At 41.8% G+C, this 26984-nt stretch overlaps 2 protein-coding genes across 4 annotated transcripts in view; one reads left to right on the top strand and one right to left on the bottom strand.

The window, feature by feature from the left end:
• Positions 1 to 661: 661 nt before the first annotated feature.
• MFSD9 (major facilitator superfamily domain containing 9) lies at positions 662 to 23675 on the bottom strand. Of its 3 annotated transcripts, none has more exons than XM_060187624.1 (6): positions 23444 to 23675; positions 12859 to 12946; positions 10448 to 10491; positions 8686 to 8815; positions 6470 to 6622; positions 662 to 4790 (listed from the first exon to the last, which is right to left on the bottom strand). In XM_060187624.1, the coding sequence occupies exons 1-6, from the start codon at positions 23519 to 23521 to the stop codon at positions 3997 to 3999; spliced, it is 1287 nt and encodes a 428-aa protein (XP_060043607.1). In that variant the 5' UTR covers positions 23522 to 23675; the 3' UTR covers positions 662 to 3996. The 3 variants fall into 3 exon arrangements, with proteins under 3 accessions (XP_060043607.1, XP_060043606.1, XP_060043608.1); XM_060187623.1 differs by having other exon boundaries at positions 6470 to 6679; positions 23444 to 23647; XM_060187625.1 differs by lacking the exon at positions 12859 to 12946 and having other exon boundaries at positions 6470 to 6679; positions 23444 to 23572.
• A 149-nt stretch (positions 23676 to 23824) lies between these two features.
• TMEM182 (transmembrane protein 182) overlaps positions 23825 to 26984 on the top strand; it is a 97653-nt gene continuing 94493 nt past the window's right edge. Inside the window, exon 1 of the mRNA XM_060187628.1 lies at positions 23825 to 23933. The gene's annotated coding sequence lies outside the window, so the exon portion shown is untranslated. The remainder of the gene's footprint in view (positions 23934 to 26984) is intronic.

The raw sequence follows: 26984 nt of genomic DNA, 5'->3' as shown, positions 1-26984 counted from the left end.
GGCCTGTGCTTCAATCCACAGGACAGTCCCAGGTAAGTCCAAGGCATCCCTTACCTCCATGAACATAGACCCAAAAAGGCCCCATAGGCAGCAGGACTCATTTGGATATTTTCTGTGGCTTCTCCACGAGGCAAAGTCTGGATAGCAAAAAAAAAAAAAAAAAAAAAAGGACTTAACTTCTGCCATTTAAAGTGAAAATTTGCTAAGCTTGAAGATCATCTCCTATTCGATGTTGTAAAAGAAAACTACTAAGGGGCTGGCCAGTGGTGCACCTGGTTAAGCGCACATAGTATTAAGTACAAGGGCCTGCGCAAGGATTGGGGTTAAAGCCCCTGGCTCCCCACCTGCAGGGGTGATACTTTACAAGCAGCAAAGCAGGGCTGCAAGTATATATCCTTCTCTTTCCCTTTCTATATCTCTGTCCCCTCTCAATTTCTGTCCTATCCAAGAAAATGAAAAAAAAAAAGATAAGAAAAACCTAAAACTATTAATAGCTATTTTAAAAGATGTAATGAGAGAGACAGAATACCACTCTGACCATAAGTGGTATCCAAGATTGAATCTATGGCTTTAAAAATCAAAGATTTGATGTCTTCAACGGAGGTTAAACTTTTCAAACACGTCAGCATTATGAATTTAAAATATACACCAGGATAAAACAGTGGCTTGAAAATGAGTTTATTGGAACACATGACAGTTTTTAGCCATATTTTTAAAAAGAACTTTATTATTAAATATCCTTATTACCATGCAATGGCAAGTTCTTAAAAAAAATTAAGACAAAAAAGTTTTTTTTTTTTTTTTTTTACCTACCACCCTTTGTTATAAATCATCTTGGCTGGATCTGAGGTAATCTTACTGAATTGACTTCTTAACAATATAAATTAGTTCCTAAGAGGAATAGTTTGGGGAATCACCATGTTGGATTTTAATGTATATTCTAAATAAAAAAAAAAACTATGCCCTAATAATAGTGTCTTTTTTAAAAAATTTTTTTATCAGTGCTCAGCCCTGACTTATGGTTGTGTGAGGGACTGAACCTGGGATTTTGGAGTCTCAGGCATGAGAGTCTTTTTGCATAACCATTATGCTACCTACCCCTGCCCTATGCCCTTATACTAGTTGCTCAAATGCTTAAGAGTTATTCTAGAGTGGGCCTCTAATACCTAATCAATTTATAAATCCAGGAAAAGAGATACTTAATTTTCAGAATGTTCCAGAGAACAGACTCCCACTCATATGCCCACTCATGTTCTCTGCCAGTTAAAATAGGATTGCAGAATGTGCTTAAAACCCACGAGCAGCCTTTTAACCCTTAGATCACACACCTGGGTATCACCCACCACTAAGTTACTGTCCCTTAGACAGCTCCTTTCCTGGTCTGCAGTTAATGTTCCTGACTGTAGCCAGAGGACTTTTTATAAAACACAAAGATTCTCTTTCTCCAGCAAAGATCTCTGTGGCTTTTCCTTTTCCTGCAGATTAACAGCTCACCCCTAGGTGGCAGATTCACCCCTTCATGATCTCAACTCTCTTCATGATATTAAGACATCTAGGCTACCTCAGAATTTGGCTCTGGGCTCAATGGAAGATTCGGGATATCATGACTTTTAAGAGGTCACAGTATGAGAATATGTCAGGTTAATCAGAATCACTGATTCTAGCTCCTTCCCTATGGTCCAGGCTTATGTCCTGCTTGACTTCCCTGCTGGAGGAGGCTACATGGTCAGAGACACGGAGCGTCGCCTATTGTCACTGTCCTGGCCAGGCACCCTCTGCTATTTCTGAAGGTGCTCATCTTTCTGGCTGTGAGGGCAGAGTTACTTCTTCTATGGACAAGCCAAGAATTCTACTGATAGAAATCCAAGCCTGGAGGCTATTTCATAGTACTTGGCAGATATGCTTGGTCTACAGTTGAAACATCTGTATAAACCTCAGAAACATCCAGGACCTCTAAGAGAAGATTCCATTTGATATTATGTTGAACCATATGAACCTATAGATACGTTTGATTTACAACAAACAAACAAAAAACCCAAACAAACAAAAACCAGCAATTTCATGTGGCTCAATCCTTGGAAAGGCCTGCAGAAGTTAAAAGAATTAAAAATCTTAATTGGGCATATTTAATTTCCCTGAGTTCATACTTGTCAATGATACAGACAGACCAGTGATTTTCAAACTTTACTGTGCATACAAAGTATCTAGGTACAATATAGAGAGTTGTTGTGGTGAAAAATGAAGCTGCATCTAAATTGTTTTTAATTGACGGCAGGTCTCCACAATGGTCAGCAGGTGTCTTGAAAGCTCCATGCAAACTTGTGCTCAAGTTACTCTGGCCTTCTTAGCTTGCCTCTTGGCGGCAAAGTCTGGAATGAGGGCAATTTGCCTGAACTCTTGGAAAGGTCACTCCAAGACATTTCCCTGTCGATCAGTATAGTTCTTTGTTTACAGGTATAAAAGGATTTTCAACTTTCAAGAAGGAATTAAGTTCTGATTGTCATGAAGACCTGACTCTTACTCTGCACAGACTGTTGGCTTTAAAGTTTTCCTGTGCTTTTAACTTCTCCTTGGTTTCCATTACCAACAGACTCAGGCAGCTCAACAGGGTAACGGCTGCCCTGAGCTAATCAGAATGCCAGATATCCAGGTAGACTTGTGCAAATGTGAGGTCTCAGAGATAGTAGCTGGGAACAGGCCCCATGAACCCTTTTCTTTGCTTTTTTTTTTTTTTTTTTTTTTTTTGCACTAGTGTTATCCCTGGGGCTTGGTGTCTGCTTAATTGTGCTGTTTTCAGCAGCCATTTTTTCCTTTTTTTTTTTTTTAATAAAGGATAAGACAAGAAAAACAGATGTCTGCACCTCTGCTTGTGAGGCTTCCTCACACAGGTGGAAGCCAGAGGCTTGAACCCAGGTTTTCACGCATAGTAACCTGTGCACTCTACCTGGGATGTTACCACCTGGCCCCTAACCTTTTTATTTCTATAACCTCTATCAAAGTGATACAGTGATTGCACAGTTTTAACAGACAGTCCAATCTGAATTAAAACAAACAAGTGTCTGGATTTTTATCAAAGCCAGTATGACTCAGAAGGTCCCTTTTCTATCTTTGTGAGAAACTGGAAGTGCTGCTTGATTATCATGGTAGATTTCCAGGCCTTACTGAGGCCACAACATCAGCTTCCAGGAGTGAGAATGGACATTTGATTTTTAAATACTCCCCAGCCAGACTGAACATTCAGAACCTTGTTAGACTCAGAAAATGATAGGGTGGGAGTCAGGTGGTAGAGCAGCAGGTTAAGCGCATGTGGCGCAAAGTGCAAGGACCAGCATAAGGATCCCGGTTCCAGTCCCTGGCTCCCCACCTGCTGGGGAGTCGCTTCACATGCGGTGAAGAGGTCTGCAGGTGTCTAGCTTTCTCTCTCTATCTCTATCTTCCCCTCCTCTCTCTCCATTTCTCTCCTATCCAACAATGTTGAAATCTTAAAAAAAAAAAGTGATAGGCTGCTGTTGTTCTTAACAAAGAAGCTTCTTTAGAATTTTGATAGCAGAAAAAACTCCTTCATACTTGAAGAATGTGACATCAAATCTATAGCTCAACAGGTCAGAATTTTATGCCTGTGTTACCGTAGTTTAGTCAATAAGTTCTTGGGAGCTCTTCCCTTCTCATATATGCTGTGGTCTGTTGTCCCCTGATTGGCAACTGGTAGCTTTATGTCTCTTGAAAATTTTAACCTCATTGACCCAGATAGAAAAGAGGAGACTTTGAAGTCAAAGCTCAAAGCCTTTGGCAAAGCTTCACTCTCATTCTGACCTTTCTGTGTATCCCTGTCAACTTTGGTCACCCTGCAGGTCAGATCAGGCCACTGAGCAAGAAAGCACACCCACCTGGATGTGAGTTGTTCCACTTACATCATGACCCTTTCCAAAGCATCCATCTCAGGCCTCTGCACATTTTGGATTTATTTATTTTTTTTCTGGGTTGTCTACATGCATCCTATTCACTTTTTGACTTTGCAGGTGCATTGCCACCGTGATGAAGCCTGTTGACTGACATGATCATAATAGCCACGGAAGCTAACATCGCCCCTAGGATGGGGGGGCCACAAGGACTGACCTCCTGGGCCACTCCCGAGAGGAGGGGGGCGAGGATCTGCCCCACAGCCGTCACAGACTGACCTATGCCAATGAGGGTGCCGCTGGCCTGGGCCCCGCCACCCATGGTCAGCTGGAGGTCCGTGATACACGTCCTGCCAATGGAGGTGGAGAAGGATAGGAGGGTAGAGGCAAAGACCACGATGCTCATGGTGCAGGCCATGGAGTAGAGCACCAGCAGCAGGCAGGTGAGGGTGTTGGAGTGCAGTAGCATGGTGTGGCAGTTGTCATTGTACCACCACATGAGGGGGCCCATGGCAAAGCCAGCCAAGGCCCCCAGTGTGCTGCTGTAGCCCAGGAGATAGCCAGAAATCTTGGGCCTCACCTCAAAACGCTCCTCCAAGGCTAAGACGAAATTGCTATAGTAAAGCATGGCTGCCATAGACATCAGCAAGCGCACCAGAAAGATGTCCCGCAGCTCTGAAAACAACAGGCTCTTCAAACGCCGCAGAGTCTGTAAGACTTCCATCCAGGGCAACCACCAAGCTGTCCCACCACTTGCTGTGGGCTCAGGGTGGGCATCTTCTGGCACTTCAGAGTTTGTCTTTCCCACAAGCCTGTGGCTCTTGCCCACTTGCCAGCCATTCTCTGTCATGTTGAGTTTCACTTCACCCCATGGAAGCAGCCAAACGAGACCTTTTAAAATGGCAAGGGATTAGTCACAGAAGGTGGAGTGTACTGGATTCATCCAATGCTTCATGGGGTTAGTAATTACCTGCACTCAATTACTATTCTGTATTTCATATAGATAGATGTACTTGTCTGCATGTTTAATCCCATTAAACTTTTAATTTTGTCACCAGGGTTATCATGGGAGCTCATGAAGACATCACTGTTTCTGGTGGCCATTTTTTTCCTTTTCGTGGATAGAAGGTTATATATATATATATATATATATATATATATATATATATATATATATATGGAGAGAGAGAGAGAGAGAGATGCAGAGGAAGAAAGAAACAGGAGAGAAACCTGCAGTCATGCTTCACTGCATGTGAAGCCTTCCCCCCCTGCAGGTGGGAACTTAAGGCTTGAACCCAGGTCTTTGCACATGGTAACATGCAGCCTATTGGGTGTGCCTTAATTCATTTTTTAAAACCATTCCCATGACGATGACTACCACTACTACAGGAATTGGTTATTCACTAGGGAAAAAATAATCTATGGGCTGGCAAAATAGCTCACCTGAATTTTGTATCTGCTTTGCCATGAACATGACCCAAGCCCTTACTGCACTGGAAGAAGCTTTGGAGTTGTGGTTCTTTTCCCACTCTCTCCTAGTGTCCCTCTTACTCTCTTAGGAATCCATTTCTGGTAGCCTTTATTATTATTATTATTATTATTTTGATAGAACAGAGAAAAATTGAGAGGAGGGGAAGGGAGAGGGAGAGAGAGAGAGAGAGAGGAAGAGAGAGAGACCTGAAGACCTGTTTCAGCACTCATGAATCATGCCTCCCCTGTACACCGCCCCCACCCCAGGGGGCTCTAACTAGGACCCTTATGCCGGTCTGGTTCTTGTACTTCGTACTGTGTGCACCATCACCTGGCCCCCTTAGTATCTCTATCTGAAAAAAGTCAGCTCACAGTGGTAGAATCTCAGAGATGAGCATTAAAAACAAACAGAAAGCAAACACATCTGCTAACACAGTCACTCTTTTCCTTAGCTTTGAAAGTCCATGATGGTTTCATATATCCCATCATTTTATAGCAAAAGGCTTACATACCAATTAGTCTTACATACCAGTTCTTCCCTTCATTCCCTTTTTTACTCTCTGCCTACCCACTATCTGCCTCCACATCCATTTATTACATCAACCCTCTTTATCCAAATACTGAATATAGAGTGCTTTCTACATGCTATATCCTAGGCTATACATGATACCCACGACCAAAAAACAAAACAAAATAAAACAAACCCACAACAGCAGCAACAAAAACACTCCCTTCCAGGAACTTAAACCAAAAAGGGGATTCAGACAAGTTAACAGATACTCAGATCTAAGGGCTTAAAGGGAAACCACTTTGGGCCTGGTAACAGGAAGTCATGTGGGACAGCTTTCATTTCTTCTTTCTCTAACCAGAGCACTGCTCAGTTCTGGCTTATGATGGTGCTGGGGGACTGAATCTGGGACCTCAGAGCCTCTGGCATGAAAATCTGTAGCATAATGACTGTGCTGTCTCTCCTGGTCAAGTTTTCATTTCTAAACAGCCTGCTTAGTCTAAGACCAATGGTAAAGAGCTAAGGGAAAAGCAGTCAGACTGAACAGGAAAAAATACATGAAACAATCTGCTCCTGATGAATGTCAACTTACCAGCATTGAGAATGAAAACAAAAAAACAGATGAAGGCTGTCAGGTAAAAACCACCATCCAGTTCAGTGAGGTAGCCGCCAACCATGGGGCCCAAGATGAAGCCTGCAGTGGATGCTGTGTTGAATTTTCCAAGTACGAGTGGCCGTTCCTTCTCTGCAACCAGATCAGAAAGCACAGCCCTTGAAATGGAGTGTGTGTGTTTAAAAATACCTGCAAGGGGATGAGAAACATATTTTTGAATATTCTTCTAATCAAAGGTACCTACTGTGTGACCTTGCACTATATTCCTGATAGAGCTCCAATCTCTGCTTTCCCTGAACCTCTAAGTCCTGCATCATCATCTTTTTTTCTTAAATATTTATTTATTCCCTTTTGTTGCCCCTGTTTTTTATTATTGTAGTTATTATTGTTGTTGTTATTGGATAGGACAGAGAGAAATGGAGAAAGGGGAAGACAGAGGGGGGAAGAGAAAGACAGACACCTGCAGACCTTCGTCACCGCTTGTGAAGACTCTTCTGTAGGTGGAGAGCCGGGGGCTCGAACCGGGATCCTTACACCCATCCTTGTGCTTCATGCCACCTGTGCTTAACCTGCTGTGCTACTGCCCAACTCCCCTTCTTCTTTTTATTACTGAATAGAGACAAAAAAATTGGGAGGGGGGACAGGGATGGAAAGAGATAAGACACCTGCTGCCCTGCTTCACCACTCGTGAAGCTTTTCCCCCTGCAGGTGGGGACTAGGGGCTTGAACCAGGGTCTTGCACACTGTGATGTGAGCGTTTAACCAGGTGTGCCACCACCTGGCCCCAGTCCTGCATGCTCTATCCCATTGCGATTAGACTCCTAATCTAATTAGGTCTAGCCCCACCACCCAATTTGGTCACCTCATGCCTGGCAACCAGCCTCTGTGTCCTCAGTTCGCCACCTGCCATCATAATGTCCCAGTCTCAGTGTCTGCAGTTCTGTCATTCTATAGCACTCCATACTGGCTTCCATACAGGGTCATTCATCTACTGTGTGAATGAATATTTCACCGAATATCTACTCTACACCCAGCACTGTCTTTGCCTTTGAGAAAGAGTAGGAAAGGACAAACTGAGTAATATATATATACAGATATATATGTGAAGACACTGTCATCTAAACACTATCCACCATTTTTTCTTCTAGTAAGAAGCCTGTAAAAACTAATGGCTGTTACATGACTCAATGGGAGATAAAAGTGGATATAATAACTTTACAGTCCTCATATTTCTGCTGAAACATATGACTTGATGCCTGACAGTCCCAAGCTGAACAAGTACACTCATAAATACACTAATGGATTCTATTAACAGATGTTTCCAGCTGTTGTGATCAGTATATCAGAGAGATTTTAGGGGCGCTTCTCACCATGCCCTGACATATGGCTTCTACAAAGGAAATGCCAGCCTGCATGTAATTGCCTATCTGTCCCTAAACCCACTATTGAGTCCTGGATTCCAGTCACAGCTTTAGCTTAATACTAGCACTGGCTATGTGACCAGTAACCAGTCTCCTTGGGAAATAAACTTATAAAACCATTTTGGATTAGGTAGGCAGGTTCTCTCTAGTCTTACTTCCCTAACGTAAGATTGGGCTGGAAGCTGGTTCCTAAGAGGTCATATATAGTAATACTGTGATTTTTTTTTTTAAATAGAGGTAAGATCCAGAGAGACATAGAAAAGGGGTACCTGCAGCACTGCTATATTGCTCATGAAGCTTCCCCTCTGCAGGTGGGGACTGAGGGTTCAAACCTGGTAATGTGTGCTCTACTGACTGAGCCACTCCCAGCCTCTACTGAAGAAATTCTTACTGGGTGAGTGCAGTGGTCCAGAGGAAGGACAGGTGCTGTGGCAATACAGACACTGACAGGTGTTAAAGGCTCCAGGCTAAGTCAAGGACAAGGTCTGTCACCTTGGATAAGTGAGCAAAGTCCGACCCATGGACGCTGAGAGCTCAACCAACTTGCAGCTGCTGAAGTGGCACAGATTGTGGCTCTGTCATTCAGCTCTCTTTACACACACTGTACTCATGGAGCCACTGACAAGCAGGGACAGGCACTGTCTCTACACACACAAGTGATTGCTTTTGCATCCACACAACACACACACACACAAGTGATTGCTTTTGCATCCACACAACACACACACACACACACACACACACACACACACACACACAACAACAACAACTCACCTGCAGGGACTCTAGCCAAGGCAACCAGGAACACACTGGTGGAAACTCCCAGAATAAGATACCCCAGGGCACTGCAGAGAATGCACACCATCAGGGAAAAGCGTCTTCCCACCACATCGCTCCAGCAGCCCTGAAAAAGCAAGAGGCAGTGGCAATTCTTGGGTACACTGTTAACTATCCCCCACCTCACCACCACCACCAGGGCAAGGTGCCCCAAATATCATCCGGTAGAAAGCAACTAGGAATCTGGTTTGAGATTGTTAAATGTCCAATTTTGTTAAGTCATTTATCAGAGGGAGTTGTTTCCTTTTGTCTTTTTGCTGAGGGGGACATGCATTTTTGAAAAATATATTTTGAAAAATATTTGTTTAAATATATTTTGAAAAATATTTGTTTAAATATATTTTGAAAAATATTTGTTTAACTTGGGTTTTCATTTAACATATCTTTTCTTGTTTTGCCTCCACAATGAATCCACTGCTCCTGTGGCCATTTTTTTTTTTTTTTGATAGGACAGAGAAATTGAGAGAGGAGGGGAAGACAGAACGGGAGAGAGAAAGACACCTGCAGAACTGTTTCACTGCTTACGAAGGGACCCCTCCCCCCTGCAGGTGGGGAGCCGGGGGCTCAAACCAGGATCCTTGTGTAGTCCTTGCATTTCGCACTATGTGAGCTTAACCCAGTGTGTCACTGCATGGCTCCCCATTTAATACATCTTGGACATCATTCTATGTCATTGGTAATATGCCTATTGGGAAAAAAATATCTTATGCTACTAATAACAATGGACTTTAGGATGAGTTTTGTTAATCTTCCAGATTTAAGTGATTTCTCATAGGCCTAGTTTAAATAGATTATGTCTGAGATATAACTTTGTCCAGGTATTTTTTTTTCTTTACATTTCTGTAATGGACATATGGCATGTTGACTTAACTTATGTACATGTGAGAATGATTACCAGAGCAAGCTTAGATAACAACCATTATCTCATTAGTGATACTAGAGGGAAAAAAAAATTCCATGTGATTAAATTTTAGGATCTACATTCTTAGTAACTTCCAAATAAATCAGTGAGACTGAGCCATAGCTCATGTCCCAGGTTCAAACCCTGATACCACTCTGATGTTGTGGTATCTATTTCTCTGTGTGAATGAAAAAGTTGGCTACAGAGCAATGAAGCAATGCATATGTGAGGTCCCAGTTCTTCTCCCAACCCCAGCTCCCACAAGAGGAAAAATACCATAGTACAGTGTGAACTACAATGACTGTGTATATACACTACATACCCAGTAATTACCTCACACCTAGAGGTCTGCTTTTTTATTCCCCTTTTGTCGCCCTTGTTGTTTTATTGTTGTAGTTATTAGTGTTGTTGTTATTGATGTCTTTGTTGTAAGATAGGACAGAGAGAAATGGAGAGAGGAGGGGAACACAGAGCGGAGGAGAGAAAGACACCTGCAGACCTGCTTCATCACCTGTGAAGTAACTCTCCTGTAGGTGGGGAGGCGAGGGCTCGAACCTGGATCCTTATGTCAGTCCTTGTATTTTGCACCATGTGCACTTAACCAGCTGTGCTACCGCCCGACTCCCACATTTCTCAGTTTTCCACATAACAATTCAACCCCCTCTAAGTCCTCTGCCATCATGTTCCAGGACCTAAACCCTTCCTCTTCAAGGATCTGATTTTACTCTAACCATGAATGGCCTTCAGAGAGGCATGACTTTGGTTTCAAAATAGGTTCATGGATGGAAACTAACTTACCACCAATGTACTGGAAAAGAGTTGCAGAACACCATAGGAGGAGCCTGCAAAAGATGACAATAACATCATCAGCAGCTGGGAAATAGCACAGTGTTTTATGCAGCAGACTTTCACACCTGCAGGAGATACCATAGATCCCAGGTTCAATCCCTGGAATAAGCTAGAGCAGACCAGTGGTTTGGTTAACATAACATAACATAACATAACAAACATAACATAACATAACATAACATAACATAACATAACATAACATAACATAACATAACATAACATAACATAACATAACACAATGTAGCAAGGCCCATCATAAAGTCAACTAGTGTGGTGACAGCTGCAGGGAAGTTAACTGAAAAACATTGGGGTGGGGTTGGGGGAGTGATTTTTAACAAGGAAGCTAACCATGTTTTTTTTTTTCATTGGAAGAGGAGCTATAATGTGATTTTTAATAGAAAGCCTTCAACAATGAACTTGAGAATGAACATGAGGGCTGCCTGGAGGGGCTCAAGAATGAGGCTTTCAGCTCTGCCATGTTGCTGACTGAGGAGACTGCGTGTAGAGAACTAGGAGTAGAAAAAAAATTCTGTTAACATTATCTCATGTCTCTAGCGTTTCCTTTTTTAAAAAAATTATCTTTATTTGGTCATTTATTTAGTCTTTATTTAGCATTTCATTTTTAAAAAAAATTTCTTTATTGGTGAATTAATGTTTTACATTTGACAGTAAATACAATAGTTTGTACATGCATAACATTTCCCAGTTTTCCATATAACAATACAACCCTTGCTAGGCCCTCAAGCATATAATTTTTTAAATTATATTTATTTATTTACTTACTTATATTTATATGTAGATGGATAGAGACAACCAGAAATCAAGAGGGGAGGGGTGATAGAGAGGGAGAGAGACAAAGAAACACCTGCAACACTGCTTCACCACTCGCAAAGCTTTCCCCCTGTAGGCGGAGACTGAGGGCTTAACCTCAGGTCCTTGCACACTGTAACATGTGCGCTCAGCCAAGTGTGTCACCACCTATCCCTATTCTAGCATTTCATATATATGTAATGTAAAGTATTTTAGTTTGGGGCTGCAGAGAAACCTCACTGGGTAGGGCACATGATATCTTGCCTGGGATTGAACCCTGGCACCATAGGGGAGGTAATTATGTCACCAGAGGAACCTCAGTTCTGTGGTTCTTTTCCTTTTCTCTGTCTCTGTTTCTCTTTGAATGCAAAAGCAGTGAAATCTTGTACAGAACACCAATTACAGCCAACACCCCCTCCCCCCTTAGTTTTATAAAGAATGTAGAAGAGGGCCAGGTGGTGGCACACTTGGTTAAGTGCACACAGATTACAGTGTGCAAGGATCCAAGGTTCAAGCCCCTGGTCCCCACCTGCAGGGGAAAAGCTTCACAAGTGATGGAACAGGACTGCAGGTGTCTCTCTATCTCTTACCCTCTCTATCTCCCCTTCCCCTCTCAATTTCTCTCCATCTCTATCCAATAATAAATAAATAAAAATATTGTGCAAGGACTCAGGTTCAAGCCCCTGGTTCCCACCTGCAGAGGGAAAGCTTCACGAATGGTGAACCATGACTGCAGGTCTCTCTCTGTCTCTCCCCTTCTTTACAGCGTCATTTCATAGTTTTTGTAGAATCATAATTTCTTGGATATATTTCCATTTTTTTTTAAATAAAAAAAGTTCACGTAAGATAATTTATATTTAACACACTAAGTTTTAATCAGTTAAAGAATAACTTCCCTGTATTCTAACAACTACTGAATAATTTTCCAGTGTAGAGAAGTCAGCATGGTAGAGTAATTAATTCTCTGTATTTACCTTTATTAAAAAGAGGGTTTTAGTAGTAAGAACAAATAATCTCTCATTTGTTGCTTGAAAGCCTAAAATAGGATCGTTGGTTTCAAAGCTTGCTACGTAGCAAACTGACCTACTTGCCGGCCCTCCTTTCTGCTGTAAAGTACCATGGACATGGGAATGGGCTGGCAGTGGATGAACACCCGGCAAAGGCACTCAACAAAGGGCTATGTAAGAGTAATTCGGAGCACAGGCAAAAAAACCTTTATCTCTTTTGGATGCTTGGACATAGCCTGCATCAAGTTCCAGCTGGTAACAAGGCAGCAGCTCCAAGGGCAGCTTGTAACCCTCAAAGCAGCGATCCAGCAGAGGCTGCCACCACCATGCCAGTATGGAGTCCCAGGAAGGGAATCACTTCCAGAGCTAGTTGAAAGGTCCGCGCTTCCCTCCAAGCACCCAGGCTGGAAGGTGGTGTGGTTCCCATCACAGGAATCTGAAAATTCATTTTATCCCACTTTTAGTTTTACCTTGGATTTACCTTACTGTTTTTCAGTAAGACTGGTTTGTTTTCTAGCACTTTGTTCAGTAGTCATCACTCACCTACTATCCCAGCGACTGTTGGACTTGCTCCAAGAGACTTGATATGAAGGCTTAATAATGGGACAACCATGCTGACACCAAACAGATCCTAAAAACCCCAAAACACAAGTTAACTGGAATCAGAAGCCAAAGCTCAGGGGTTTCTTAAAGCAGTACTTCAAAGATTATGAACTAACATTAAAAAAGAAAACCTACACCTAGAATTCTCAGTAAATAAGCACTATATTCTATAATACAGTAGGTTACACTGTTCAAGGACTCCAAATATAAGCATTGTAAGACTTGTCCCACCTTACTTTATCTCTTGGACAAGAGTAAGGGATTAAGCTAAGAAGCCTACTTATAGTTTAAAAGGCCTCAAGCTCCCAAAGTCTACAGGGGAAAAAAAAGAACAAAAGAGGCTTTTATAGCACTGAGCTCCAAATCAAGGATTAAAATAATATTGAAACAACTGTTAATTTCCACAGCTATGAAACCTTTAAGTACCTTACTTACAGACAAGTCAATCCAGGCAAGAGTGATCAGTTAATTTAAAAAGTACTGAGCAAGGGACCTCATAAAATACTATATACAGTTGTTAAAACAACAAAAATATTGGAAAATGAACCTGGACAAGAGTCCAGCTAAAAGCCCACCAAAGATTGAAGCACAAAATAATGAGGTCAACATCCAAACAATAGTTAAGGAAATAGCACAGGAGTGAGTAAAGAGTTTGAAAGAATTGTCATCAGAAATGCAGAAACAACTAATGAGACTCTGGAAGAAAACACTAATTATCTCAAGGTTATTAGAGAGCTGGAAGCTGAAATAGCTGAGCTAAGAACACAAGTAACTGAATAAGCTAAAACAGTATAAGAACAGAGCAACAAAATAGATGAACTCCAGAAAAGAGTAGAGGGGAGAGAGAATAGAATAAATGAGGCTGAAGACAGAATTAGCAAGATCGAGGACAATTTAAAGACAATTAAAAAAGAAATAAAAGGTCTCAAAAAGAGATTAAGAGATTCTGAAAACAACAACAGAGACCTATGGGATGACTTCAGAAGAAATAATATATGCATCATTGGCTTATCAGAGGAAGAAAGAGAGGGAGGGGAAGAAAGCATTCTTCAGGACACAATAGCTGAGAACTTCTCTAGTCTAGACAACATCAAAGACAAAGGTTCAAGAAGTCCAGAGGGACCCAAACAGAATTAACCCAGACTTAAAAACACCAAGACACATCCTATTTAGAATGGAAAGGAATAAGGTTAAATAAAGGATCCTGAGGCTGCAAGAGAAAAACAAAGAATTACCTACAGAGGAAAACCCATAAGATTAGCAGCAGACTTCTCCACACAAACACTACAGGCCAGAAGAGAATGGCAAGTTATCTATCCTGTAGAAAGGCTTTCAACCAAGACTACTGTATCCTGCTAGATTGTCATTCAGACTAGATAGAGGCATAAAAACCTTCTCATGCAAGTATCAGCTGAAAGAATCAACTACCACCAAGCCTGCCATGAAAGAAGTTCTGAAAGGTCTCCTATAAACAGACCACCATAAATATGCCATATATCAGAACACTCTAAAACTCTACAAGAATGCCATTAAAATATCTTCAATCTTTGATATCAATAAATGTCAATTGCCAGAATTAACCTACTAAAAGCACAGAGTAGGAAGATGATAAGAAAACACAACCCAATGATATGCCATCTAGAGGAAACCCAACTAACTCAACAAGACAAACACAGACTCAAAGTGAAAGGATGGAAAACTATCACGCAGACCAATGGCCCACAAAAAAGGGCAGGAAGAGCTATTCTCATATCTGACATGATAGACTTTAAAATCAATAAAATTAAAAAAGATAGGGGTGGACACTACTTAATGCTCAGTGGATCAGTCAATCAAGGGGACTTAACAATTATTAACATCTATGCACCCAATGGGAAGCCATCTAAATACATCAAACATTTACTGAAAGAGCTACATCAATATATTAACAGCAACACACTCATAGTAGGGGACTTCAACTCCCCACTCTCTCAACTTGACAGATCACCCAGGCAGAAAATCAATAAAGACATGAGAGAGCTAATTGAGGAGAGAGATGAACTACAACTATTGGACATTTTCAGAGTCATTCATCCCAAGAAACTGAAATACACATTTTACTCAAGTCCATTCAATGGGTCATTCTCAAGGACAGACCATATATTAGGCCACAAAGACAGCATCAGCAAATTCAAGAGCATTGAAATCATCCCTAGCATCTTCTCAGACCACAGTGGAATTAAACTAACACTTAACGATCAACCAAAAATTAGTAAGAGTCCCAAAATGTGGAAGCTCAACAGTACACTACTTAACAAATAATGGGTAAAAGAGGAAATCAAGGAAGAAATCAAAATGTTTCCAGAGTTCAATGAAAATGAAGCACAAGCTATCAAAATATTTGGGACACAACTAAGGCAGTACTGAGAGGGAAGTTCATAGCCATACATGCACACATTAGGAAAAAAGAAAAAGCACAAATAAACAGCCTGATTGCACATCTTAAAGACTTAGAAGAAGAAGAACAAAGGGACTCTAAAGCAACCAGAAGGACAGAAATCACTAAAGTTAGGGCAAAAATAAATAACAGTGAAAATAAGAAAACCATACAATAGATCAACAAAAGTAAATGTTGGTTCTTCAAAAGACTGAACAAAATCGACAAACCATTAGCCAGACTCACAAAACAAAAAAGGGAGAATACCCAAATAAATCGGATCATAAATGAAAGAGGAGATATCACAACAGACACCTCAGATATTCAGCAAATCATGTGAGGCTTCTATGAACAACTATATGCCACCAAGCTAGAGAACCTGTGAGAAATGGACGATTTCCTAGATACCTAGGAACTTCCAAAATTAAGTAAAGTGGAACTAGGTAACATGAACAGGCCCATCACAGCCAGTGAAATTGAAACAGTGATAAAAAACCTTCCCAAGAATAAAAGTGCTGGACCAGATGGTTTTACAAATGAATTCTATAAAACTTTCAAAGAAGAACTAATACCTCTACTTTCAAAAGTCTTCCAGAAGATTGAAGATACCGGAATACTCCCTTCCAGCTTCTATGAAGCCAACATCACCTTGATACCAAAAGCAGACAGGGACACAACCAAAAAAGAAAACTACAGACCAGTATCTCTGATGAACATAGATGCGAAAATATTGAACAAAATTATAGCTAACTGGATACAGCTGTATATTAAAAAGATTGTTAATCATGACAAGTAGGGTTTATCCCTGGCATGCAAGGTTGGTTTAATATATGTAAATAAATCAACGTGGTCTACCACATCAACAAAAGCAAGACCAAAAACCACACGGTCATATCAATAAATGCAGAGAAAGCCTTTGACAAAATACAACATCCCTTTATGATCAAAACACTACAAAAAATGGGAATAGATGGAAAATTCCTCAAGATAGTGGAGTCTATATATAGCAAAGCTACAGCCAACATCATACTCAATGGTGAAAAACTGGAAGCATTTCCACTCAGATCAGGTACTAGACAGGGCTGCCCATTATCACCATTACTATTCAACATAGTGTTGGAAGTTCTTGCCATAGCAATCAGGCAGGAGAAAGGAATGAAAGGCATACAGATTGGAAGAGAAGAAGCCATACTCTCCCTATTTGCAGATGACATGATAGAATATATAGAAAAACCTAAGGAATCCAGCAAGAAGCTTTTGGAAATTATCAGGCAATACAGTAAGGTGTCAGGCTATAAAATTAACATTCAAAAGTCAGTGGCATTCCTCTATGCACACACAAAGTTAGAAGAATTTGAAACCCAGAAGTCCATTCCTTTTACTATAGCAACAAAAACAATAAAATATCTAGGAATAAACCTAACCAAAGAAGTGAAAGACTTGTATATTGAAAATTATGAGTCACTACTCAAGGAAATTGAAATAGATATAAAGAAGTGGAAAGATATTCCATGTTCATGGGTTGGAAGAATTAACATCATCAAAATGAATATACTACCCAAAGCCATCTACAAATTTAATGCTATCCCCATCAAGATCCACATTATTTTAGGAGAATAGAAGAAATGCTACAAGTGTTTATCTGGAACCAGAAAAGACCTAGAATTGCCAAAACAACCTTGAGAAGAACAGAACTGGAGGCATCTCACTCCCAGATCTCAAATTGTATTATAGGGCCATTGTCATCAAAACTGCTTGGTACTGGAACACACTAACCAGTGGAATAGAATTGAGAGCCCAGAAGTAAGCCCCACACTTATGGACATCTAATCTTTGACAAAGGTGCCCAGGCTATTAAATAAGGAAAGCAGAGTCTGTTTAACAAATGGTATTGCAAAAAAAAATGGGATGAAACATGCAGAAGAATGAAACTGAACCACTATGTTTCACCAAATATAAAAGTAAATTCCATGTGGATCAAGGACTTGGATGTTAGGCTAGAAACTATCAGATACTTAGAGGAAAATATTGTCAGAAATCTTTTCCGCATACAGTTTAAAGACATCTTCAGTGAAACGAATCCAATTACAAAGAAGACTAAGGCAAGCATAAACCTAAGGGACTACATCAAATTAAAATGCTTCTGCACAGCAAAAGATACTACTACCCAAACTAAGAGACCCCTCACAGAATGGGAGATCTTTACATGCCATACATCAGACAAGAGGCTAATAACCAGAATAAATAAATACCTTGCCAATGTCAACAACAAGAAAACAAGTAACCCCATTTAAAAATGGGGGGAGGATATGGACAGAATATTCACCACAGAATTGTTCCAAAAGGCCAAGAAACATGAAAAATTCTCCAAGTCTCTGATTGTCAGAGAAATGCAAATAAAGACAACAATGAGATATCACTTCACTCCTGTGAGAATGTCATACATCAGAAAAGGTAATAGCAGCAAATGCTGGAGAGGTTGTGGGGTCAATGGGACCCTCCTGCACTGCCAGTGGGAATGTCAATTGGTCCAACCTCTACCTACCCTATGATCCTGCAATTGCTCTCCTGGGGATATATCCTAAAGAACCCAACACACCCATCCAAAAAGATCTGTGTCCACATATGTTCTTGGCAGCACAATTTGTAATAGCCAAAACCTGGAAGCAACCCAGGTGTCCAGCAACAGATGAGTGGCTGAGCAAGTTGTGGTCTATATACACAATGGAATGCTACTCGGCTATAAAAAATGGTGACTCCACCGTTTTCAGCTGATCTTGGATGGAAGTTGAAAAATTCATGTTAAGTGAAATAAGTTAGAAACAGAAGGATGAATATGGGATGATCTCACTCTCAGGCTGAAGTTGAAAAACAAGATCAGAAGATAAACACAAGTAGAACCTGAACTGGAATTGGCATATTGCATCAAAGTGAAAGACTCCGGGGTGGGACAGTGGGGGGGGGGGGGAGAGTACACTTCCAAGAAGGATGACAGAGGAGCTAGTGGGGGTGTATTGTTAAATGAGATACTGAGAAATTGTATGCATGTACAAACTACTGTATTTTCTGTCCAATGTAAAATATTAATTGCTCAATAAAGAAATTTTTAAAAAAAAGCATTGTCACCTGAAGAAGTCTAGATCATCCTGCCTAGATTCCATTCTATTTTTTTTTTTTTTTGCCTCCAGGGTTATTGTTGGTGCTCGGTGCCTGCACCACAAATCCACTGCTCCTGGAGTATATTTCTTACCCTTTTATTGCCCTGGTTGTTTTTTTCTATCATTGTTGTTGTTATTATTGTTGTTATTGATGTCATCATTGTTAGATAGGACAGAGAAATCGAGAGAGGAGGGGATGACAGAGAAGGGGAGAGAAAGATAGACACCTGCAGACCTGCTTCACTGCTTGTGAAGTGACCCACCCCCCGCCCCACAGGTAGGAAGATGGGGCTCAAACCGGGGTCTCCAACCAGGATCCTTACACCAGTCCTTGCGCTGCAGGCCATGTGCGCTTAACCCACTGCACTAAGGCCTGACCCCCAGATTCCATTCTTAACTTTCCATCCTTTGTAACTGATTTTGAGTATTCAAGAAAGATGTCTTAGGATAAAGGAGATAGCATAATGGTAATACAAAGAGACTTAAAATTGTAATACAAAGAGGCTCCAAGGTCCAGGTTCAATCCCCTACAACACTATAAGCAGAGCTAAGTAGTGTTCTGGTTAAAATAAAATAAAATACAATAAAATAAAATGAAAGATGTCTTATGGAAGTATTTAAACAAACAAAAAATGAAAAAAGATGCTTGTGTGAACAATAACGTGAGAAAGGAGATAAGGACAAAGCGTATTCATTGGAAAATAGTACTTGCTTAATAATATGAACTTATATTTTTATTGTTTGAATTAATAGTTGCACAAGGCCTGGTGAATCTGAAAACCTTCATTTGTCCACAGGGCCTGCTGCTCTTTAAGAAACTCTGTGCTACAATGGTCTCCTTCACAACCACTAGCAGCTCCTCTCTCCTGAGTTCACAACTTCTTCAAAACAATTCTCTTCTAACAGAGGGTGTCATTGAAACATTTATTTTCTTAAATTACATTAAATTATTTTTTTTAAAGACTTTACCTTTTTCTGTTTGATAGTACAGAGAGAAACTGAGAGGGATGGGGAGACTGAGAGAGAGAGAGAAAGACACCTATAGCACTGCTTCACTGCTTATGAAATGTAACCCCCCCAAAGTGTGACCTTGTAGGGAAATTGTGAGGATGTGGATGAGTTTGGCAGGGCTTGACTTGAGGGGACATCTATCCTGTCAGTCTCTCTACTGAAAGGTGGAGCAAGGAGGGACAAACCCCCCCCAAGGTTTGCCTCGTATTATCAGACTCCCTGCCTCACAAAGCACCCTGCATTCCTGATACTAGGGCCTGCACCCTTATTATCAACATAATCATTGTTTTGCATGAAAGATCCCCACACATTCCATTCCTTTGATCTATCTTCTTTCTACCCTCAAGACCCTCCCTGCCTGCAGGATATTATTTATCCTACCAGTTCAAACCCTAGCAACAGTTGCTAAGGAAGTTCCTACCTTTTCCAGCTCCTTTTGCCTTTCTCCACCCCTTTCCTAACCATTTCCTTTTCCAACTTGCCACTTCCAGGTCCTGCTCTTAAAAGCCTTGGCTCTCTGATCAATAGAGAACTGAATCACCTTGCCACCACCAGCTCTGTTCCTGGGTCATCTCTCTCACGTTGCTGAGTGAGTAGCAGCCCAGGCTGGCTCCGGTCGCCATCTCTCCAACCCAGAGGGGCACCCCACCCTGGCCCGGCAGACCTGAAGGTTTGAATCTGGGGCCTTGTGCATGGTAACATGCACACAACTGGTCCACCATAGCCTGGTCCCCCATGCAAACATTTCAAAAGAATAACTACATCAGGGGCCAAGAGACTGCTCACCCTGTAAAGTGTATACTTTACTATGCATGAGGATCTGGGTACTATACTCCAGCTACCCCATGGGAATTCTTGCACGGAGGGAGTCTCATAAGCAGTAATGTTATGATGTCTCTCTTTTTTTCCATACTTTTTTTTATTGTTGTTATTGATGTTGTCATTGTTGGATAGGACAGAAAGAAATGGAGAGAGGAGGGGAAGATGGGTTGGGGGGGAGAAAGACAGACACCTGCAGACCTGCTTCACCGCCTGTGAAGCAATTCCCCTGCAAGTGGGGAGCCAGGGGCTCGAACCAGGATCCTTACACTGGTCCTTGCTCTTTGCGCCACCTGCACTTAACCCGCTGTGCTACCGCCCAACTCCCATGATTTCTTTCATGATCTTTCTCCCTCTTTGTCTCTCACCCTCTAAAAAAATTACCTGTACCTCTCATTGAAACTGATAAATATATTAGAAAATGTAGAACTTTTCCCAAGGTAGGAAACCAAATATATCTAGATTAGTTTATTACCTTAAAAAATACCAACTGAATATTTTGGCAAATGACTTACTTAACCTAGCTGCCTGTCTTTACCAGTTGGAAAATAGTTTGGGGGTCTTAACAGTTCTTCCTCTCTTTCTTTCTTCCCCTTTCCTCCCCTTCTCTTTTCTTTTCATACCAGAACACTGGTCAGTGCCGGGAATTGAACTTGGGCATTCAGAGCCTCAGGCATGAGAGTCTCTTTGAATAACCATTATGCTATCTACCCCCTGCCCAGCCTTAACAATTCTAACTCAACTAAAAATTGAAATGTATGTGCTTTTTATTTATGCATGTATAATATTCCTTGGTTGTTATCCTCAAAAATACTCAAAGCTGCATAGATATTCATTTACAATATTTTCCATTAAAGAAATCTCTGCTCTCTTTTAACTTCTGGGATATCTCTCAACTTCTTCTAAAAATACTAGAAACCTAAGGATTTTTCCCAAATTATCAAATTTTTCCATCAGGTTTGTTAGATTAGACTCATTATGGGTAAAACACATAGAAAACACAGAGGAGGGGGCCAGGCGGTAGCGCAATGGGTAAAGCGCACACGGCACAAAGTGTGAGGACCAGGGTAAGGATCCTGGTTTGAGCCCCAGCTCTCCACCTGTAGGAGGGGTTGCTTCACAAGTGGTGAAGTGGACTGCAAGTGTCTAATCCTTCTTTCCTCCTCTCTTGATTTCTCTCTGTCCTATCCAACAACAATAACAACAAAATGGGGAAAATGGCCTCCAGGAGCAGTGGCTCCATAGTGTAGGCACTGAGCCCCAGCAAAAGCCTGAAGGCAAAAAAAAAAAAAAAAAAAAGAAAGAAAGAAAGAAAACAGAGCAAAATGGAGTTCTATTAAGTTAATTTGTTTCTTTACCTTTTATTTAAAAAGTGAAATGTTATATGCTTTTGGCAGTGGATACAGTCGGCTATTCATGGCCTATTGAGAAATAAATATCAACTGTGCAGTCTACGTATAGAAGTGTTCCAGAAACACAGGTGGTTCAAGGTTCTGGTATGAGCATCATCCTGCTGGGCAGCGGACAGAATAATCTAGGTCTGTACTGGTAGACTGAGCCTTGAATTTCTTTCATTAGAAAATTTAGATTGTTTCACATTTGAAGTTAGATTGTCTCTGAAACTCTACGAACCCCAAGTGGGGATCCAAATGTTCTTTTAGCTGGCAGAATAAGGTGGTAGCACCAACTGAGTTAGAGCAGCAGTATTTTGGGGTCTCCACCTCCTCCCACAGTTGTCCCATTTCAAATTTGAAGAATTAGCCACACTCACTGACATTGAATTCTAAGGGAAAAGACAGAAAAGTCAAAGCAGCACTTGCATCCTGAATTTGAACTAAGATTAAAGGAGGCAAGATTAAAAGGAAACTAGCAGCGCCAGGCTCTGAACTGAAATGAATAAAGCTGGGGGGGGGGGCCATGAGGTGTAGGGAAGAGTTGTGAAGTCTACAATATTAACCTAAAACTATAATCTCCCTTCACCCCACACCTCCCAAGGAAAGCTGCCTTCACTCAGGGAATGGCTCCTGACTTTGTTTAGTTTCTCCCCCAGCTGTCATAGCAACTATTGATAGTAATGCAGCAATAAAACTTTACAGGCCGCTGAACACCCTGCATTGAGGGAAAAGGAAGACTGCCTCCCTGCAACCCTCCCAGGGAAGCCTGAGTCAGTGTCTCAATTCTAAAACAGCAACAGACCAGGTAGTAGTGGTTTTAGCCTGTACCAGAGCAGAAAGAAGTAATTCCTCTTTCCTGGGGGCTCATGCAAAGGGAGCCTCTCTTCATGGCTTTCTCTAGCTGACAGCTTAACCTACTAGCTCCTTTTGATCTCAAGATACAGTTGCCAGGCTCAGGAAGAAGAAATCCTACTGTCCCAATTCTATCCTTATTCGGATTAGCTCACAATTAGGGTAACTGAGCCTGGCGGAAACTTGCAAAAGTGTAGAGGTGGCTCTAGAGTTCCTTCAGAGAACAACCTAAGAGCCAACCAGCAGCATACACTTACGAAAAAGATAGCACATTCTTCAGGCAGAAACTTTGATGTACAGTGACTGTACTCCGCAACGTCTCTGAGTAATAAATAAGCAAATGGACAGATGACTCACCCTACTTTGCACTCCGCTTTGTAAGGTTTCCAATCATCATTGTCATTATTAGCTTGGGCAATCTGGACATGCACCCAAAAGCTGTCTGATAAACCTCGACCTCTGTAGTGCAATAAACAGTCCAAAGGCAGAAGTGTATATAATCCACCGTGACTTGCATTTTTCAACGCCCCTGACTCCCCGGGGCCTTAAAGGAAAATGTTTAATTCTCTGCTGGAGAAGTTTACCACAAAGGCTTCCCCATTTGGAGAAAGGCCAATGTGTCCAGACAGCACCCGCAGCCACTGGAGCCGCTGGGGAATCCTGCAAGCACCCAAAGCCGTGAGGAGAGATATCATCTGAAAGCAGGGCTCCGGGATGGCTGGGGCTTCCTGGATTGCGCACCCAGCGATGAGAAAGCGTGGCAGGTGCAAAGAGAAAGCATCGCCTTGCAGACATCACGTTTGCAGCCCTGATAGAGCTACACAGCAGCCTCGGCGGTTTGCAGAACAAAACCCCCAGGTCCCGGCATCACTCACCAAGAAGCCCACCAAGTAGAGGCAGTGCAGGAAGAGGCGGGTTTGGCGGGCCTCGGGAGCCCCCGCCCGGACTTCCATCCTAGGCTTTGGCGCCGAACTCCGGGAGCCCCGCGCAGGCCCAGCGCGCGGAACCTGGAGGCCCGCGCAGCCCCGGCCCCGCCCCCGGGAGCCCGCCTCGTTCCGCCTTGCCCCGAGCCCGCCTGCGCAGAGCTAAGCGCCCTGGGTGATTCCAGCAGCGCACCGCCTCCGAGCGGGGCGCCCCCTGCAGGTACAGAAAGGGGAAGGGGCGTCCCCGCGCGGTAAGAAGCCTGTGACACTGAGGCGGACGCTTTGCTTATCCTTGAAGACTGAGTTCTCAGTCACTGGGGCCGGGAGTGAACGGTGGTGGCCTGAATGCACCTGGGACTGTGCACAGAGCTGTCCCTGGCGGCAGCCATATCCATCTAAGAGTCGCGCAGCCACGGAGTTGGTTTCTACAGAGCTGAAGAAAGTAAGTGAACTTGACCCCTCGACGCTTTTTTGCAAAATGGAGCAAACAGTATAGACACACCTCAGCAAGTTGTGCAGATTCTGCAAATGCTGCACTGGTACAGTGCTCTAGGAACAGGACAGACATGGTGTCTGAGGAGAGGCTGAAGTTTCCTGGACACACAATAAGCAGACCTGGTAAATAACAAAGAACTGACCACAGGAAGTAAAGGTATAGAACACAGTAGATAAAACAACTTCAGGCTTGACAGAAGAAAGCTTTGTCCTGACTTGGATACTTAAGAGATACATAAATTAACCAGTTAATATTTATGTTATTTGAACCAGAGCACTGTTCTGCTCTGGCGTTATTAATGTGCTCCATTTTGAACCCCGGACTCTGAAGCCTCAGACACGAAAGTCTTTTTGTATAGCCATTATTGTTATACTTTTTGACCCTTCTGCCCCTAAATTTGCCAATAGAAAAGCAGCTTGGGGCCCATGTGAAATAGTTCACTTGGATAGCTTGCTTCTTTGCTATGTGACGGAACACACCACATTGAGGGAAGCTAGGGTGCTGTCATCTCACACTCTATACCTTTCTACCTCCACTACCTCAAAAAAAAAAAAGAAAGAAAGAAACAAGGAGGAGGGGGGAAGGAAAAGAAGAAGGAGAAGGAAAAGGGAAAAATAAAAGAAAGAAGGAAAGAAAGAAAAGCCAGCTTAGAGTAGAAATGAAATACAAGAGGGGTGAAAAGAGGTACTGTGGCTGAAACTTTCTGACCAGAATTCAGAGAGGTCGGCAGGAATACAGATCATTAGGGGCATGGAAATTCACTCCCAAGCTCTGGAGATTTATTCTAAGTGTAATGAAACTAATTAATTAGTGTTTAATAGCTAATAGACCTACTATAGGGTCTGATATGTAGTAAACACTTCTTTTTAAATTTCTTTATTGGGGAATTAATGTTTTACATTCAACAGCAAATACAGTTGTTTGTACATGCATAGTATTTCCCAGTTTTCCATATAACAATACAATCCCCACTCGGTCCTCTGTCATCCTTTTTGGATCTGTATTCTCCTCCCCACCCCACCCCACCCCAGAGTCTTTTACTTTGGTGCAATACGCCAATTCCAGTTCAGGTTTTACTTGTGTTTTATCTTCTGATCTTGTTTTTCAACTTCTGCCTGAGAGTGAGATCATCCCATATTCATCCTTCTGTTTCTGACTTATTTCACTTAACATGAAATTTTCAAGGTCCATCTAAGATTGGATGAGAATGGTGAAGTCACCATTTTTTAGTAGCTGAGTAGTATTCCATTGTGTATATATACCACAACTTGCTCAGTATATACCACAACTTGCTCAGGATATGTAGTAAATACTTAGTAAGCATAGTGGTGGTTACTACACTCTTTGTTAAGGACTTTCGTGTTTCATCACTTTTTCCTTCACTCTAGGTATAAAGAAGAATCTAATTTTTTTGCTGCATTAAAAATATTTATGATAGAGAGGGAGAGAGAGAGAGAGAAATCAGAATGTCACTCTGTCACATGTGGTACCAGGGATCAAACTCAGGACCTCATGCTCTTAAATTCAACACTCTAGTCACTGTTTTACCTACTGGGCTACTGACTTATTAAAAAATGTTACAAGGTCTCACACATATGTGAATCTACTGCTGAGCTGTGTGAAGGGTGAGAGACTTCCCTGTATTAAAATTTCCATTTCTTTTTTAAAAATATTTTTTAATTTATTTATTAGAAAGACAGGAGGAGAGAGAGAAAGAACCAGACATCACCCTGGTACATGTGTTGCCGGGGATCAAACTCAGGACCTCATGCTTGAGAGTCCAATGCTGTATCCACTGCGCCACCTCCCGGACCACAAAATTTCCATTTCTATTTCATTTTATTTATTTGCTTTTTTTGAGCTGAGGCCTATTGCATGCATGGTTTTGCTGCTCTTGGCTGACTTCTTTCTTTTTATTTCAGATATATGTAGAGAGAAAAACCACAGAATTGGAGATTTCCCCACTACCCTGACACTCCCACAGCAAACTCTGGCCATGCACATGATATGGCACACTCTTTACCTAGTGGATAATTTGTCTTCTGATCCTCATTCTTTATGAGAGAGAGAAAGAGAGAGAGAGAGAGAGAGAGAGAGAGAGAGAGAGAGAGAGAGAGACAGTGTGTGTGTGTGGAGGGGGAGAGAGAAAGAAAGAAGAGATACTACAACCCTGCTTGACCATTGATGGAACTACCCCATTACTGTCTGTGATGTCCCCATGTGATGCCAGGACTCAGAGTCTACTGCATAGTAAGGCATATGACTTGACTAGATTGGATGCATTATCTCCCCACCCTGTGCTGTGATTTTGATAATGGTCCAAATGCACTGTGCTGGTTGTTAAATTACAACAAAGAAAGCGCACTGTTTGCAAAAGAGTGAGACTCTGAAATTTAGAACAAGGATATGTGGTGGGATCCAGATGAAACTAACGTTCTTCAACCCTGAGTCACTCTGAGTCTCAATAGTTTACTTTCCTCTGTCTGGGAAAGCCAACCTCCCTGTGCTTGACATCTTTTATTACTGCCTGTGGTTAGGTCCCTTGAAGTGGGAAGCTCATGTTCTCTTAAGACCTATTGACAGCACCCATTGTAGACATTTCAGAAGCAGCTAGGGTAAAATGTCTTGGGTACAGCTAAGTGGTGTGAGTTTGGAAGGAATTACTTGCACACAAAAATAGTTGATAAACTGCTCATGTAGAATCATCAAAGGCTGTGGAAATATATGGGGAGTTGACTCTAACAGTGTTAGATGAAGGAAGGAAAAGTAGATCACTGAGCAGAATTTACTAAGACAGATACACTTACTGGAGATGTAATGCTTAGGTAGCTGGGATGGGCTCTCATAATTTTCTTGGTTGGTTGACAAAATATTGCTCTTAAGGATGAGCTACATTTTGTTAGTTTTTCTATCACAGTATGAAGAAGGAATGTTTGGTGAGGTAGGAATATTAAGACATGCCTAACCCCTAGAATAAAGTATAATTGGAAGAAGGAC

The sequence above is a fragment of the Erinaceus europaeus genome, chromosome 3, assembly GCF_950295315.1.
Source record: "Erinaceus europaeus chromosome 3, mEriEur2.1, whole genome shotgun sequence".
In the NCBI taxonomy this organism is placed as follows: Eukaryota; Metazoa; Chordata; class Mammalia; order Eulipotyphla; family Erinaceidae; genus Erinaceus; species Erinaceus europaeus.
This window is presented reverse-complemented; position numbering and strand designations above follow the sequence as displayed.

Excerpts from the sequence above, each read along its gene's own strand:
- MFSD9 (XM_060187623.1), bottom strand. The coding sequence starts at position 23,521 with ATGGAAGTCCGGGCGGGGGCTCCCGAGGCCCGCCAAACCCGCCTCTTC. Across the intron at positions 10,492-12,858 it reads AACAGTCGCTGGGATAGTAG|GCTCCTCCTATGGTGTTCTG; the intron begins GTGAGTGATGAC and ends CATCTTTTGCAG. Across the intron at positions 8,816-10,447 it reads TCTTTTCCAGTACATTGGTG|GGCTGCTGGAGCGATGTGGT; the intron begins GTAAGTTAGTTT and ends TTGCTTTTTCAG.